This window comes from Trifolium pratense, linkage group LG4, assembly GCF_020283565.1.
Source record: "Trifolium pratense cultivar HEN17-A07 linkage group LG4, ARS_RC_1.1, whole genome shotgun sequence".
NCBI lineage: Eukaryota > Viridiplantae > Streptophyta > Magnoliopsida > Fabales > Fabaceae > Trifolium > Trifolium pratense.
Genome location: NC_060062.1, coordinates 14,534,866 through 14,551,736, shown reverse-complemented (window position 1 = coordinate 14,551,736; position 16,871 = coordinate 14,534,866). Strand labels below are relative to the sequence as shown.

Below are 16,871 nucleotides of genomic sequence, written 5' to 3'. Positions count from 1 at the left end.
CATAAGATAATTCATTGTATTCTAAGCTATTGTAATGTAATTCTATGAAACCCTAGTAGCCTCCATTGTTCATTCCTTGGATTTGTATCTCCGATTCTAACAGTCCTACATCTTTATACAAGTGTAAAACGCCGATACGTGTGGGCCTCTTTAATTAATAAATTCTACGACAATAGTCCCTTGGACTTGGAAAGTTATAACGAAAATGGCTAACCTAATAGCTGATTTCGCAGCTGCCACTTGAAACATGTCAGGTACCGCACACCTGATCCTAGAAGTATCTATGGTTCATAGTAGAGAATCCACTAATTTAAAGTAGTAATCAAATTGCAAGCCAAAACATGTCTAACTTAACACTAATTTAGAGTTGACACAAAATTAGTACTTAAAAAAAGTTACAAACCAAATAGGAGATGTGGAATATGACTTGTACCATTTCAACCACCAAAGAACAAAATGAAACTAACTATTTTCACCTTTTCCCCATCATTTAACAAAAAACAAATCCAAATCCACCAAACACTTCATAAAACAAAACGGTAGTATTCATAAATAGCTTTCTTTCTACCAGCGGCTTTTGTCCTTTGATTCATTCCATTGAGGCTGTGCCGAGTTGTTTGAATTAGAAGAAACACCCTTCCATGAATACACATTGTTCGGATTCTGTTGAACCCTGCCTTGTCCTCTACTAAAAGGCGCATTCGAACGTTGTTGATAAGAAGATCCTCCGTAACCATTAGGTTGTTTACGAAAAGGAGTAAATGTCGACATTCTTTCATTAAGAATGTCATGATCGATCCTTTCTGGTTTGCCTCTACCCGAACCCCATCCAACGCCAGCACCTTCGTGAATCGATTCAGAAGGTCCATAGATTCTTCCACCAAAAGCAGATGCAGTAGGAGGAAACTTTGAATTATTGCCCTCCCTATTTGAACTTCTCCAATTGTCTTGATTATTCGACCTGCGTATATATTCAACTTGGTTAGTCAAAGATTTTTACAATTCCGCATTCGGCTTTATAATGCAGTAACTGTAGGTAGTTAAACTAGGAGTCTAATCTAACTAGCTACAACTAGCTGCACCATAAAACCGTCTGCGCAACGAAAGTTTCAATATCAAGTACATTACAGCTCTACACAAAAAGTAAAAGGAAAAAAAGAGAAAATCAATAAACTGTACCGCTCAAAACGGTTATGAAATTGTTGAAGTTCATGCCAGAGAACCGTCTCCTTTATATCATTTTCAAAGATCGTCTGCAAAACATCGATGTTCAAGGAGAGTAAAATATGCCAAAAACTTGAATTATGCCATTGATAGATTTAATAATTTCATATTGAATAATACTTCATTTACCTTTTCGGGAAAATTTACGCCATATAGTAGATGCTGAATATGACTTGAACCATTCACCGGCATCTCATATTTGACACAACTGCAACATAAAGCAATATTAAATAGCTAAACTAGAATGCTACCTAAAAAAAACTGAAGAATATTTTCTCTTAATAACATACAAGACTGAATCTTGTTGGTTTTCCTCAACGCCCTCGTGGCAAAGACTTATGATTCCGCCAATGCCATCGCTGCTAAAAATAAATGAAACAATGAACTGTTACTTATTTCTGACCGAATATTTCTAACAGAATATTAATATATGAATATATGAATATGAAGAAGATGCAAATATTGTTAGAAACCATCATTTATAAACATTGACAAACCTTATGCTTGTGTCTAATTTGTTTGAACTTAGTGAGCAAATTTTTTCTGCTACCTTGGCAGTGTTACTAACCAACAGCCTATCTACTTCAACCGAATTTCTTTTTGCTTCAGTTTCCTACAAAATATAGTTTAGAATTTAAAGGTTATCCGCAAAGAATGCAATAATGCAAATTTAATGTATATGAAAAAATTAATGTGCTAAGTGATTCATACAGTTAATCCATTCATGAGTTCTCTGGTTTCAGCCAAAAGCCTTTTTTCATCCATATATGGAAGTTTGCATATACCCTTCATGAAAAAACATCATTCAATTTCTGTCAGAATATATGTATGTGCACGGAATATTAGAAGTGACTCGAGTAGCACTGATATAGATACGAACACAACACTGACACGTACATAGATATTCGTTATAATATGAGAAACTAGAAGTGTTATAACAATATGTACTAGTATCGTGTTGTCGGACATGTGTCAGACACCAAACATGATTTGAGTCTAAAGTGTCGGTGCTACATAGCTTGAGGGAGATTTACCTGCCACATGAAGCGCTTTCCTTCTATGTCAATTTCAAAATCTACAAAATCAAAATAAAAAAGAATAAGAACAAGAAAACAAGTTCAAAGAATCACATACTTGAAAAAAGTAAAACTTTAAAAACTTACTCTGAGGAAACAAGTCAAATATTTTTGACTGCTCATCCAGCATCAGATGTGCATATGCTTTTGGAAGTGCATAAGAACTGCATACAAATATAATCGGATAATATTCAATCATAGCAAAGAAATGGTATCAAACTATGTGAGGCCGACACTTTCAATTGAACAGACACGATACCGACACATGTGGTTGCATTCAAACACTTCAACCTTTTCAATTGAACAGACACGATACTGACACATGTGCTACATAGGAAAACGTAATTATGAAAATTACCTCCTTTGAGGGAGAACACTTAAGAGTTGATCAAAAGGTAAGAATGGAACACCTTTCTCAAAACATACTCTCACTTGACCCATGCCTTTTAAGTCTGAAGCAAATGGACCATAATGATAGGGATAAAACCTGTTTTTAATTTTCAAAGATTATTTAAAATTTTCAACACATAAAATACATGAATCACAAGAAAAATAAGTTTTTTTAACCATATTGATAATGTTAGTTACCATGTCCACGAAGCAACTCCTGAAAAATAATATTGAAGAACCCACAACAAACCCTCAGTGTACTTCTGCACCTACAATTTCATAAACGCTTATCTATCAGTATCGGTGTCGTATCTAGTGTCTGTCTGTAGGTGTAGGAAACTTACTATTTCTTTCCTTTTTAGCTCAATGTTGGTAGAGCCCTCCACAGAAAACTTCTCTTTGTAATATCTCTCTTTAAACCCAACAGTTCCCAATTTTATCTGAATGAATCATCACAATACTTACTAAACAATGTTTCATATGCATTTATAAGATAAAAATTTAAAGCCCTTTGACAAAAAACTGTATACCTTGTCAATCAAGAAATCTCCACTCTTCAATAAGTCCCCTTTCTCTTTTATGCATTTGTTTAATTCCTCTTTCAAGTCCTTTGTGTTTTTCAAAATCTAAAAATAAGGATCAATAAAATTATCAACAACTAAACATCATCATACTCCACTAATACATTGTACAATGAAAAATATCAAATAATATGCATACTTACTTCCTCATCAGAAACCGTGCAATTTGAACTACTTTCATTTTCAATATCCATATAATCAAATGCATTCTGTTCTTCTTGCTTCTGGAAGAAAACAATGGAATCAATGAAAGCTTAATGAATGTCTCAATGTTTCATATATTATATGCATGAACTTACGGATTGCTCTTGATCACTAATAAGCCTTCTCAATTTGTTGTCTCTAATTGCACTTTTTTTATTGAAGATTTTTTCTTCATATGCACCAACCATAAGTATGAATTTTTCAACTCGTGATAGCTTCACAAATGTCATGCATTTCTCCCCCATCTGCTTTCATATCATGGTCACATAAAATAAAATTGAATTTAAATAAATGAAATTTAATTAGGAATTATGGACGGTTTTTCCTCTACTACCCTTCTGTTCTGTCGTCCCTGCTGCTCTTCATCCAATGATCGATAGTAAAAGAAACAGTTTTAAAGAGAGAAAAAAAAAACATGAATGGACAGTTGAGATGATGGCAAGCACAAACAGCAGGAGAGGATGAGCTAGAGAGGATCCAGACCCTAAATTATATTGTTACATTGTTAGGGTTACCTTATTAATGTCCACAAGATATCCTCCAAATTTATTGAACTCTTTCTTGTAAACAGTCATAAGTAAATCAATAGCCCCCTAAGAAAATGGACAAAGACAAATATAAACATATAGTTAAACATATATTTATATTTTATATATTGAATTTATTAAAAGTTTATAAATACCTCAAAAATATTATCCAAAGATGGCAAGTGAGGAAGAAAATCATTTCCAGCAAAGAAACAAATGAAGATAAAATCATCAACTATTCGCTCAAAATCAACGGTGAAATTTTTCGGAGGATCTTGTATCTTCATTTCTAATTCAAGATATTCTCTCAACAACCAAATATGCAAAAGCTGCAAGCAAGTGTATATGGATTAATAATCAGAATCATTATATCAACTTCAAAATAGACTTTAATCTATTATTATTATACCTCGAACCGCTTAACAGCATTCTGTTGCAGCTTCTCATGATAATTAGGCACAACCTGTACTTGCAATGAATTACATTTTTCATGTTTAGTTATATAGAAGATTAAATGTATAGTTTATTGATAATAAGTAATTAAGTATCGTGTAAAAGTAACCTCTCTTATGATCGAAAAATGAGGCTCGTGGCTTGACAGTCCAAGCATTATAAGATCAGCATCCTGCAGCCGAAAATCAGAAGTTTGAGCTCAAAATTTCAAATATCACAGAAGAAATTAGAACCCTATGTAATAAAAATAAACTAAGATTTTGATACCGAGCCATATAGGCAGTGAACGGTGTTTGGATCGTAATCAGGAAGACCCCGTTGTTTCCTTATGAATGAGATAATCTTATGTTCTCCTTCCCCAGGAACATTAGCATCAGATAAAATTACCTAAGAAAAAAATCATCAACTAAATTAATAAACAATGAAATGCTACTACTAGCTTAATAATGTAGCAACATGAAAATAATTATTTCTTATTTAATAAGAACTAAATCATACCATAATATCTTTCCATAAGGAATTAGAGGATATTCTTAAAGAGATATAACTTTTAAGAGCCTTTGAGAGTTGGTGCATGAACTCTGTTCCTGGTGTTATTATATTAGAATCTGACACTTCACATTCTTGTTTAGGAAGAACTTGTTTTCCTTCCATTTCAAATTTCTTCCTTAGTCTCTCTTCCTCGGCTTCCTATAATTATAAATCGAAATTAATCGAAAAAAAAACACTAAGCCTCAATCATCCAACCATTGTATAACTCAGACAATTTAATTTTAAAAAAACTCGATGAAATTAGAACTTACACGCATTTCATCATCTTTAGCCGTTCTAAAACGTCTAGTCCTTTGATTATACATTTTCCCTTGTGGAGCTACTCCGTCTAATCAAAATGAAAATCAATAAAACTATTATTGACGCTCGCAACTACCACCAAGACTATAATACGTAGACATCAGTAATAATTTTTTTTTTTTAAATAATTAAATGTAAATTGTCTAACACCGACCACATGATATTAGATAACACATTTTCAATCAGAAGTGTCGGTGCTCAGTGCTGTTGACTATATAACACATTCTTTTAGCCAAATAATTTACATTTACTCTATGTTACTAACATTATATTAAACTATTAAAAAAATAAAAATAAAAATTAACATAATCTTTCAAAATTAGTCTCACCAATGGCCATGTAGAGTAGCTTGCGAGGCTTAACAATGGTAACAAGGTGATCAATGTAATCAAACATATTTGTAAACACTTGATCAAATGTTGTTGGAGAAATCTGAAAAGTAGTAAAAGAATAATAAAAGATAAATAACAAAATGAAGCATGAAAAGTCAACGGTGAAATTTTTCGGAGGATCTTGATCAAATGATAAATCAACGGTGAAATTTTTCGGAGGATCTTGATCAAATGATTAAACTAACTTAATAAAAGAATAATAACAAAATGAAGCATGAAAAGTAGTAAAAGATAAAAGACAAAATAGCAAATAGTAACAAACCTTGTTGATGTTGTTATCATCATCATTGGGATGAAAACATGGATGGATAATGGAATTCATGTCAAGATAAAGATTATCATATTCAACAGTTGAAGTGTTTGTGTTAGTAACCGCTTTTGGATATTTGTTGATTAACCATCTATAAAACGATGGCACACCCATAATCAAAGTTTTTCTCTATGATTATAGAAAACTTTGTTTCTCTATTGTTGGTTTAGAGCAAAATTCATGAAACAGACTTATATAGAAATAGTTATTATTTATTTATTTTAATATCTAATCAAGGTGAGAAATATGAAAAGACTAAAGAACACGCTAGATTTTGGAAATGAAAAAAAAATTATTTACTCTTTTATCGAGCTTATCAATTTCTCAGAAGTCAGAAGATTACTCATTACTTATGAATAATAATAATGTGAAATTACTTTTATAATAAATAAAATTTTTTTGGAAGATGTTCAACTGTGCAGGACTAGTTAAATATTTAAATAAGGAAATTTTTTGTTGAAAATTGTGTATATATTCAATACGTATCTTAAAAGTGAAAAATTTTATTTTATCAACATTAATTTTTTCTTTTATTTGATTTTTTGTATGCTTCCGAGGTACTTTTCGGTGTGACCCAATTTTTATTACTATAAGATAAAATAAAAATGTGAAAGTAGGATCGGAAGACTATTATTCCTTTCATATTCATACCAATTGAAATTACGATGGAATTTTCTTTTTAATGAACAAAATCATTGCTAGATTTTTTTTTTACACAAAATCATTGCTAGATTTATGAAATCAAAATTTATCAAAAAAAAAAAAAAGTATGAAATCAAAGGGTGATGCTATTATATTAATATATATCTTTCCAGAAATCTTTAGAGAACAACGGTTATGAGAGGAATTCTTCAATAGGCACAACCACAAATAATCCTATTTATGCACACACATATTAAAGAAAAAAAATATAAATGATTTAGTCACATCAACTATTATTAATTAATTTTTTTTATATTTAACTTTTTTAAAAATATGTATGTGTGCCTAAGGATATTTAGTTTAAGCTTGTGACTATGTAAGTGTTGCTCCGGTTATGAAACAAATGCCAAAGATGCCAATGAGAGAGAGAGGCTAGGGATTGTGTGTGGAAAAATACATATATTCTCGCATTTATTTTTAATTCATCTAAACCTTTAATCATTTTTGAAATAAATCTAACGGTGTGTATAAATGGTACACCGATGAACCACTTGTTTGATGGTTCACCTTAGACGCCACAAGAAATTTCAATACAAAATTTATATATTTTTTATTATTTATTTTTTAAGATTTGTCGAAGCAATGAAAAAGAACAATACTTGTCGGACACCGGATTCTCTCTATTTATTTTGCACATTTAACCCTTCAATCTCACTTTTTGGTAATTTTTTTTCTCTCTCCTTCATAATGAAAGGTGAAAATTTCAATGGACTCTCATGACATAAGAGAATCCATTGGCGTCGGACACCAGAACACACTTAGACTGGACACTAGAGGAGAATCCACTCATTTCAATAGGTAATCAAATTGCAAGCCAAAACAAGTCTAAATTAACACTAATTTATATAAAATTAGTACTTTCAAAAAGAACACAGTAAATAATATGGCAGAAGTTACAAACCAAATAGTAGATGTGGAATATGACTTGTACAATTTCAACCACCAAGAACAAAATGAAACTAACTATTTTCACCTTTCCCCCATCATTTCACAAAAAAAACAAATCCACATCCATTAAACATTTCCCAAAACAAAAAGGTATAGTATTCTTTAATAGGTTTCTTTCTACCAACGGCTTTTATCCTTCGATTCAGTCCATTGAGGCCGTAACGAGTTGTTTGAATTAGAAGAAACACTCTTCCATTGATACACATTGTTCAAATTCTGTTGACCCCTTCCTCGTCCTCTACCAAAAGGCGCATTCGGACGTGGTTGATAAGATCCCCCATAATCCTTACGTTGTTTACGAAAAGGAGTAAATGTCGACATTCTTTCATTAAGAATGTCATGATCAATCCTTTCTGGTTTGCCTCTACCTGAACCCCATCCAACGCCAGCACCTTTGTGATTCGATTCAAGAGGTGCATTGCTTCTTCCACCAAAAGCAGATGCATTAGGAGAAAACTTTGAATTATGGCCTGCCCTATTTGAACTTCTCGAATTGTCTTGATTATTCGGCCTGCGTATTCAAGTTGGTTCGTCAAAGATTTTTACAATTCCGTATTCGGCTTTATAATGCAGCAAATGCAGGTAGTTAAATTAATAGTCTAATCTAACTGGCTACAACTGGCTGCACCATAAAACCAATTGCACAACAAAACGATAAAAGGAGAAAATTAATAAACGGTACCTCTCAAAACGGCTATGATAATGTTGAAGTTCATGCCAGAGAACCGTTACCTTTATGTCATTTTCAAAGATCGTCTGCAAAACATTGATGTTCAAGGAGAGTAAAATATGCCAAAAACTTGAATTATGCCATTGATAGATTTAATAATTTCATATTGAATAATACTTCATTTACCTTTTCGGGAAAATTTACGCCATATAGTAGATGCTGAATATGACTTGAACCATTCACCGGCATCTCATATTTGACACAGCTGCAACATAAAGCAATATTAAATAGCTAAACTAGAATGCTACCTAAAAAACTGAAAAGAATATTTTTGATTAATAGCATACAAGACTAAATCTTCTTGTCGGTTTTTCTCAACACCCTCGTGGCAAAGACTTATAATGCCGCCAATGCCATCACTGTTAAACATAAAGGAAACAATTAACTGTTACTTATTTCTAACAGAATATTACTAATATATATATATATATATATATATATATATATATATATATATATATATATATATATATGAATATGAAGAAACCACGAGTATTGTTAGAAATCATCATTTAGAAACATCGACAAACCTTATGCTTGTATCTAATTTGTTTGAACTTAGTGAGCAAATTTTTTCTGCGACTTTGGCAGTGTTACTAACCAACAACCTATCTACTTCGACCAAATTTCTTTTTGCTTCAGCTTCCTGCAAACCATGGTTTACGATTTAAAGGTCATCCGCAAAGAATGCACATTTTATGTATATGAAAAAATTGATGTACTAAGTGATTCATACGGTTAATCCTTCCATGAGTTCTCTGGTTTCAGCCAAAAGCCTTTTTTCATCCATATATGGAAGTTTGCATATACCCTTCATAAAAAACATCATTAATTTTCTGTCAGAATATATGTATGTGCACGAAATACTAGAAGTGGCTCGAGTAGCACTGACACAGATGCGCACACAACACATACATAGATACTGGTTATAATATGAGAAACTAGAAATTATAACAATACTCCCTCTGGTTTCATATATAAGCAAAATTTGACTTTTTAGATTCATTACTTTTTCAATGAATCTAGAAAGTCAAATTTTGCTTATATATGAAAACGGAGTAGTATTTACTAGTATTGTGTTGTCAGTCATGTGTCAGACACTGAACATGCTTTCAGTCTAAAGTGTCAATGCTACATAGCTCGAGGGAGATTACCTGCCACATGAAGCGCTTTCCTTCTATGTCAATTTCAAAATCTACAAAATCAAAATAGAAAAAAATAAGAACAAGAAGAAAACTAGTTCAAAGAATCACATACTTTGAAAAAATTTAAACTTAAAAGCTTACTCTGAGGAAACAAGTCAAATATTTTAGACTGCTCATCCAACATAAGCTTTGCATATGCTTTTGGAAGTGCATAAGAACTGCACAAAAATTAAATTGGATAAGAAATGGTAACAAACTATGCGGGACCGACATTTTCGATTGAAGGTGTGTTAGACATGTGTTAGTATCCAATACAAACACGATACTGACACATGTGGTTGCATTCAAACACCCCAACCTTTGCAAATTATTACAAGGGTTCGCATGTCAGTGTCGGCGCTTCGTAGATATTAAATTTCATAGAAGAAAGGAGAAAATAACTACGAAAATTACCTCTTTTGAGGGAGAACACTTATGAGTTGATCAAAAGGTAAGAATGGAACACCTTTCTCAAAATTTACTCTCACTTGACCCATGCCTTTTAAATCTGAAGCAAATGGACCATAGTGATAGGGATAAAACCTGTTTTTAATTTGCACTGATTATTTCTCATTTTCAACAACATAAAACACAAGACACAAGAAAAATAAGTTTTGTCTAAACCATATTGTTAATGTTATTTACCATGTCCATGAAGCAACTCCTGAAAAATAATATTGAAGAACCCACAACAAACCCTCAGTGTACTTCTGCACCTACAATTACATAAACGCTTATGTATCGGTTTCAGTGTCGTATCTGGTGTCTGTGTTTGTAGGTGTAGGAAACTTACTATTTCTTTCCTTTTTAGCTCAATGTTGGTAGAGCCCTCCACAGAAAACTTCTCTTTGTAATATCTCTCTTTAAACCCAACAGTTCCCAATTTTATCTAAAATGAATCATAACAATACTTACTAAATATATACATATTTATAAGATAAAAATTAAAAGCCCTTTGACAAAAAATTGTATACCTTGTCAATCAAGAAATCTCCACTCTTCAATAAGTCCCCTTTCTCTTTTATGCATTTGTTTAATTCCTCTTTCAAGTCCTTTGTGTTTTTCAAAATCTAAATAAGGATCAATAAAATTATCAACAACTCAACATCATCATACTCCACTAATCCATTGTACAATGAAAAATATTAATTAATATGCATACTTACTTCTTCATCAGAAACGAGGCAAACATTGTTGATAGCGTGAGCCTTTTTAATGCGAAGGGCGCAATTTGAACTACTTTCATTTTCAATATCCGTATTATCGAATGCATTCTGTTCTTCTTGCTTCTGGAAGATAACAATCGAATCAATGAAAGCTTAATGACTGTCTCAATTTTCCATATATTATATGCATGAACTTACTGATCGCTCTTGATCACTAATAAGCCTTCTCAATTTCTTGTTTCTAATTGCACTTCTTTTATTGAAGATTTTTTCTTCGTATGCACCAACCATAAGTATGAATTTTTCAACTCTTGATAGCTTCACAAATGCATTATGTTTCTCCTTCATCTGCTTTCATATATGGTCACATAAAATAAAATTGAATTTAAATAAATGAAACTTAATTATGAATTATAGAAATTGGATCCTCTACTACCCTTTTTGTTCTGTCATCCCTGCTGCTCTTCATCTAATGATCGTTAGTAAAAGAAACAATTTTTTTTAGAGAGAGAGAGAGAGAACATGAATGGACGGTTGAGATGATAGCAGCACGGACAACAAGAGAGGATGAGCTGGAGAGGATCCAGATCCTGAATTATATTGTTACATTGTTAGGGTTACCTTATTAATGTCCACAAGATACCCTCCAAATTTATTGAACTCTTTCTTGTAAACAGTCATAAGTAAATCAATAGCCCCCTAAGAAAATGGACAAAGACAAATAAACATATAGTTAAACATATATTTATATTTTATATATTGAATTTATTAAAAGTTTATAAATACCTCATAAATATCCAAAGATGGCAAGTGGGGAAGAAAATCATTTCCAGCAAAGAAACAAATGAAGATAAAATCATCAACTATACGCTCGAAATCAACGATGAGATTTTTCGGAGGATCTTCTATCTTCATGTCTAATTCAAGATATTCTCTCAACAACCAAATATGCAAAAGCTGCAAGCAATTGTGTATATGGATTCATAATCAGAATCATTATATAAACTTCAAAGTTTTAGACTTTAATCGGTTATTAATTATTAGTATACCTCGAACCGCTTAACAGCATTCTGTTGCAGCTTCTCATAATATTTAGGCACATACTGCACTTGCAATGAATTATATTTTTCATGTTAAGTTAAGCTATATAGAAGATTAAATGTAAAGTATATTGATGATAAGTAATTAAGTCTCGCGTCAAAATAACCTCTCTTATGATCGAAAAATGAGGTTCGTGGCTTGACAGTCCAAGCATTATAAGATCAGCATCCTACCACCGAAAATCAAAAGTTTGAGCTCAAAACTTTCAAATAACATAAAACAAATTAGCACCCTAGCTATGAAATAAAAAATAAACTAAGATTTCAGTACCGAGCCATATAAGCAGTGTACGGTGTTTGGATCGTAATCAGGAAGACCTCGTTGTTTCCTTATGAATGACATTATCTTATGTTCTCCTTCCCCGGGAACATTAGCATCAGATAAAATTACCTAAGAAAAAAATCATCAACTAAATTAATAAACAATGAAATGCTACTACTAGCTTAATAATGTAGCAACATGAAAATAATTATTTTTTAGTTTAATATAAACTATGCATATCATACCATAATATCTTTCCATAATGAATTGGAGGAAATTCTTGAAGAGATATAACTTTTAAGAGCCTCTGAGAGCTTGTGCATGAATTCTGTTCCTGGTGTTATTATATTAGAATCTGACACTTCACATTCTTGTTTAGGAAGAACTTGTTTACCTTCCATTTCAAATTGCTTCCTCAGTCTCTCTTCCTCGGCTTCCTATAATTATAAATCGAAATTAATCGAAAAAAAACACTAAACCTCAATCATTCGACCATTGTATAAACTCGACAATTTAATTTTCTTTTTTAAAAAAAGATGAAATTAGTACTTACACGCATTTCATCATCTTTAGCCGTTCTAAAGCGCCTAGTCCTTTGCTGGTTCATTTTCGCTCGTGGAGCTACTCCATCTAATCAATAGGAAAATCAATAAAACTATTACACATGAACACTACCACCAACACTAATACGTAGACATCAATAATAATTTTAAAAAAATAATTAAAATGGAAATTGTCTAACACCGACCACAACACATATTTTTAATCAGAAGTGTCGATGTTGTGCTGGCTATAAAACAAACATTCTTTTCGCAAAATATTTACATTTACAATATGTTACTAACATTATACTATTAAACTATTAAAGAAACAAAGCCACTAGATTTGGTATAGTGGTGAGGGGTTTGGATAGTGTATGCATGAGTTCATAGGTTCGATCCTCTTTGACAAGATTGTAAACCAAAAAAAGACTATTAAAAAAACATAATATTTGAAAATAATAAAACATGGGTTTAATGTAAAATTAGTCTTACCAATAGCCATGTAGAGTAACTTGCGAGGCTTAACAATGGTAACAAGGTGATCAATGTAATCAAACATATTTGTAAACACTTGATCAAATGTTGTTGGTGTTGAAATCTGAAAAACATAGATAAAAAACTAACTTACGAAATGAAAGAATAATAATAATAAGAAAATGAAGCATAAAAAGTAGTAATACTAAAAGAGAAAGAGTAACAAACATTGTTATCATTGGGATGAAAACATGGGTGGATAATGGAATTCATGTCAAGATAAAGATTATCATATTCCACAGTTGAAGTGTTTGTGTTAGTAACCGCTTTTGGATATTTGTTGATTAACCATTTATAAAACGATGGCACACCCATAATCACACACAGTTTCTCAATATGATTAGAGAAAACTTTGTTTCTCTATTGTTGGTTTAGAGCAAAATGAAACACACTTATATATAGGAATAGTTATTATTTTACTATTTATTTTATTTTAATTTTGGTGAAGTAGTAGTAGTTGAAAAATCAGCAATAGAACCGAACAGTAGTAGTAGTAACTAGCTAATCCAATCAAAGGCCTAGGTGAGAAATATGAAGAGACCGTCCGGAAGATTACGCTAGATTTGGAAATGAAAAACAATTTATTTCCTCTTTTCTCGAGCTTATCAATTTCTAAGAGAATATTAAAATTATGTTAACATGTGTCATAAGCAGTGGCGTCCCTGAGTTTTCGGGGGCTCTGTGCGAAATATGAAAGTGGGCCTTTAATAATAAAAAAAAACGTAACTTTTTTTTATAAAAAAATCATCATCGATTTAAATTGCAAATAACATAAAATTATAATCATTCTTGTAATAACATAAAAAAGATCCATAGTCTAACAATAACAACAAAATACATTATAGTTACTTTAGGAAGTGACTTAGGAGGCATTGAGGGAAAAAAATAGAACCTGAAAATTCTCACTGTTCTGGATCGATTCCGCAGGACCGCAACATTGAAGTAGAACCAAATAGACAACATTGAAGTTGAACCGGTAAAAAAAGAAAAAAAGAACGTAATTAGCAATTAAAACAATCCAAATAGAACAACACATTATCAAACCAAATAGGACAATAAACATTAAAACATTATCATGTTGAAACTAGGAATCTCCGGCCGGAAGGAATCACATGTTTACATAGAATGGGAGTAGGATTTGTGAATAACATTATAGCTAAGCTACTTTAGTTTCAGCATTAGTGGAAATTAAAAGAAAATCAGTAGCAAAATTAACACTATTGGTAATTATACTGCATAACTACAGTACGGCTATTGGTAATTAACTAATTATATGGGAACACTATTGGTATCATTACTAGAATAGCAAAATTAACTTTGGGAGAAAAAGAATGATGGGAATTGGGAATTGAGAAACACAATTAAAATAGCAAAATTGTGATTTTACATTGCAAATTTTAGAAACCCTAACTTGTAAAATTTAGTTTTTACCTTTGAGAATAGAAGGAAAGAGGTTAAGTGGTTAACCGACGCCTGGTGATGGTGGCAGGAGGCAGGTCGACGCCGGCCTGGTGGTGAATTAATGGAGGCAGGTCGTAGGTTCTGAAAGTGAAAGAACTTGCGAACGCAAAACGCAGAAAGAAGGCAAAAACACATAACGCAAAAAGCTGGCTTCTTCTATTGCTGCTTTTTTTTTTGTTAGGAAAACATTGTTGGGTTGGGCCTTTACAACAGTTTCTAACATACATAATTAATTTTTACACCCCCTAACTTACTAATACTACTACCCTATAAATTTTTTTTTGAGGCCCTCGATTTTAAGAGACCTTGTGCCACGGCCCATGTCGCACATGGGCCTAGGCCGCCCCTGGTCATAAGGCAGATGATAATGATAAGATACCTAAATATAGAAATTTAGCATTTAATGATACAAAATATTAAATGTTAAAAGAGTTGGTTATACAATTTTCAAGAGTATATTTCCACATTTATCTTCCAAAATATTAAATGTTAAAAGAGTTGATTACACGATCTTTCTTTTTTTTTTTTTACTATACATTTAATCATATTTCATATTATTTTATATATTACACAATTTCTATTTGTTTGGTTCTCAAATAATATTTTTCATTTAGGAGCGTTTCAGACAAGAGAATAATCAAAATTAATTATTTTATTTTTCATTATATATTTCTCATCATATTTATGTATTTTTCACCATTTTTGATTTATTATTTTGTATTTCTCATTATATTTAATTATTAATTAATTTATCTACGTTTTTATTAAATTAGATAAATTTTATTTTTATTTAGACAAAGTTAAAAAAATAAATATAGAATGACCATTTGTTATTAATGTATGATACTCAAAGTGGTATCACCATTTGAGATGCTCTTAGAAATAAGTGTCTTGTTAACGAGTGTCTCATACATTTCATTTTTTAAAAAAAATTATTAAAAAATGAAATATTTTAATTCTTAATGGGTTGAATTCATACATTTTTATAATTTTTTTACAAAAACTTACTACAACCTCCATCCCTAATTCTAGATCTCATTGAGAAAATTTGGGAGATTAAGAAAGTGGGTTGTGACATTAAATTTATTGACAATTGATATTATTTTTACAATTTTATCCTTAAAGAAAGAGAATGAGTTATTATTTTTTTAAAGTATTGTAGATTGTAGAAAAATATGAACTTTAATTAAAAATATGTCGGTAAAGAAATAATTAATACCCTTAAAAATATGAAAAAAGAGTCTTATAAAAATGGGTAAACAAAAATCTAAAGAGGGTCTTATATTTAGATACGGATGTAGTATTTAAATTGTTTAAAAAGTGTCTCTGAATCACTCATTAGTATTTTTCTAAAAATAATAGTAATGTTAAATTACTAATTTTCATATAATTAAATTTTTATTACTCCTCTAAGAAATACTAGTACTACTGTACTACTAAAGAAGATAAAAATGTGAAAGTATATTTCTTTTCTTTATTTCGTTTCTGAGAAGAAGATATATAAATGATTCAGGTTTTTGGAGTGAGATTTGAGACGGTAACTTAGGTGAGCTAAACCAATCCAAGTGACTTGGACTAGAAGGAAACTAGAAAGGGACATAGAAAATCCACACACCTCTGTTCTGTCATCATTACTCATTAGACCAAGTGCAATGGGGTGTTGAATTTGTCTTTCAACAGCAAGAGATCAGTTGAAACCATTGGAGTTAGGCTGTTGAAACCCATGTGGAAGAAAGAGGTGATGAAACCTTTCAACACTGCAAACGGGACAGCTGGCGCGCTGTGATTCATCCTATGACAGGCGCGTGTGGGACACGCGCGGGAGCTGCAACTGGGGAAAGAAATCACGCGGAGAGAGAAGTTCTTTGGATAAAAGGCGCCACGTGGCTGCTGCTGATTGGTCTGGTGGATTTTTATGATTTTTATCCTTTGAACTCAATTATTTCATTGAAAATTAATTTTTTAATTTTTATACCAAAATTCGTGATTTTTTTTTCTCTACAAACAGAGACTTGGTTCATTTCATTTGGACACAGAAAAAAAAACCAAATTTTTCACTATCTTAATCTATTATTAACTTTCTAATTAGTCATTCTTTTGAAGTTTTAATATTTTTTTTAGTGAAATGGATCCCAACAATTCTTCTAATTATCCCAACAATTCTCAAAATCCCAACAATTATCAAAACTCCAACAATTATCAAATCATGTGCGTGCTAGATCTGAGTTCCGTG

General features: G+C 31.5%; 2 protein-coding genes across 6 annotated transcripts; both read right to left on the bottom strand.

Annotated features, from left to right (window-relative positions):
* Positions 1-327: 327 nt before the first annotated feature.
* Positions 328-6,367, bottom strand: LOC123924370 (5'-3' exoribonuclease 3-like). 4 transcript variants are annotated; one of them, XM_045977233.1, is made up of 23 exons: positions 5,962-6,367; positions 5,637-5,739; positions 5,259-5,335; positions 4,954-5,145; positions 4,723-4,842; positions 4,565-4,627; positions 4,412-4,465; positions 4,158-4,331; positions 3,991-4,068; positions 3,571-3,720; positions 3,415-3,495; positions 3,221-3,316; positions 3,035-3,130; positions 2,889-2,959; positions 2,659-2,787; positions 2,388-2,464; positions 2,259-2,299; positions 1,936-2,010; positions 1,722-1,837; positions 1,515-1,583; positions 1,354-1,432; positions 1,180-1,253; positions 328-961 (listed from the first exon to the last, which is right to left on the bottom strand). In XM_045977233.1, exons 1-23 carry the CDS (start codon positions 6,121-6,123, stop codon positions 565-567), a joined length of 2,574 nt encoding a protein of 857 aa, XP_045833189.1. In that variant the 5' UTR covers positions 6,124-6,367; the 3' UTR covers positions 328-564. The 4 variants fall into 4 exon arrangements, with proteins under 4 accessions (XP_045833189.1, XP_045833191.1, XP_045833188.1 ...); XM_045977235.1 differs by having other exon boundaries at positions 1,515-1,586; positions 3,415-3,492; positions 5,962-6,363; XM_045977232.1 differs by having other exon boundaries at positions 1,515-1,586; positions 5,962-6,361.
* A 1,170-nt stretch (positions 6,368-7,537) lies between these two features.
* Positions 7,538-14,286, bottom strand: LOC123924369 (5'-3' exoribonuclease 3-like). 2 transcript variants are annotated; one of them, XM_045977230.1, is made up of 23 exons: positions 14,070-14,286; positions 13,136-13,241; positions 12,655-12,731; positions 12,347-12,538; positions 12,111-12,230; positions 11,947-12,009; positions 11,789-11,842; positions 11,526-11,696; positions 11,361-11,438; positions 10,938-11,087; positions 10,740-10,862; positions 10,548-10,643; positions 10,367-10,462; positions 10,219-10,289; positions 9,988-10,116; positions 9,676-9,752; positions 9,544-9,584; positions 9,126-9,200; positions 8,920-9,035; positions 8,677-8,748; positions 8,516-8,594; positions 8,342-8,415; positions 7,538-8,170 (listed from the first exon to the last, which is right to left on the bottom strand). In XM_045977230.1, the coding sequence occupies exons 1-23, from the start codon at positions 14,238-14,240 to the stop codon at positions 7,777-7,779; spliced, it is 2,625 nt and encodes an 874-aa protein (XP_045833186.1). In that variant the 5' UTR covers positions 14,241-14,286; the 3' UTR covers positions 7,538-7,776. The 2 variants fall into 2 exon arrangements, with proteins under 2 accessions (XP_045833186.1, XP_045833187.1); XM_045977231.1 differs by lacking the exon at positions 14,070-14,286 and adding an exon at positions 13,346-13,492.
* Positions 14,287-16,871: the final 2,585 nt, after the last annotated feature.

Excerpts from the sequence above, each read along its gene's own strand:
- LOC123924370 (XM_045977232.1), bottom strand. The coding sequence starts at position 6,123 with ATGGGTGTGCCATCGTTTTATAGATGGTTAATCAACAAATATCCAAAA. Across the intron at positions 2,788-2,888 it reads GGAGTTGCTTCGTGGACATG|GTTTTATCCCTATCATTATG; the intron begins GTAACTAACATT and ends AATTAAAAACAG. Across the intron at positions 2,465-2,658 it reads AGTGTTCTCCCTCAAAGGAG|TTCTTATGCACTTCCAAAAG; the intron begins GTAATTTTCATA and ends ATTTGTATGCAG.
- LOC123924369 (XM_045977230.1), bottom strand. The coding sequence starts at position 14,240 with ATGTTTATTGTCCTATTTGGTTTGATAATGTGTTGTTCTATTTGGATT. Across the intron at positions 10,863-10,937 it reads TTAGTGATCAAGAGCGATCA|AAGCAAGAAGAACAGAATGC; the intron begins GTAAGTTCATGC and ends GTTATCTTCCAG. Across the intron at positions 8,595-8,676 it reads CGACAAGAAGATTTAGTCTT|CTGTGTCAAATATGAGATGC; the intron begins GTATGCTATTAA and ends TTTATGTTGCAG.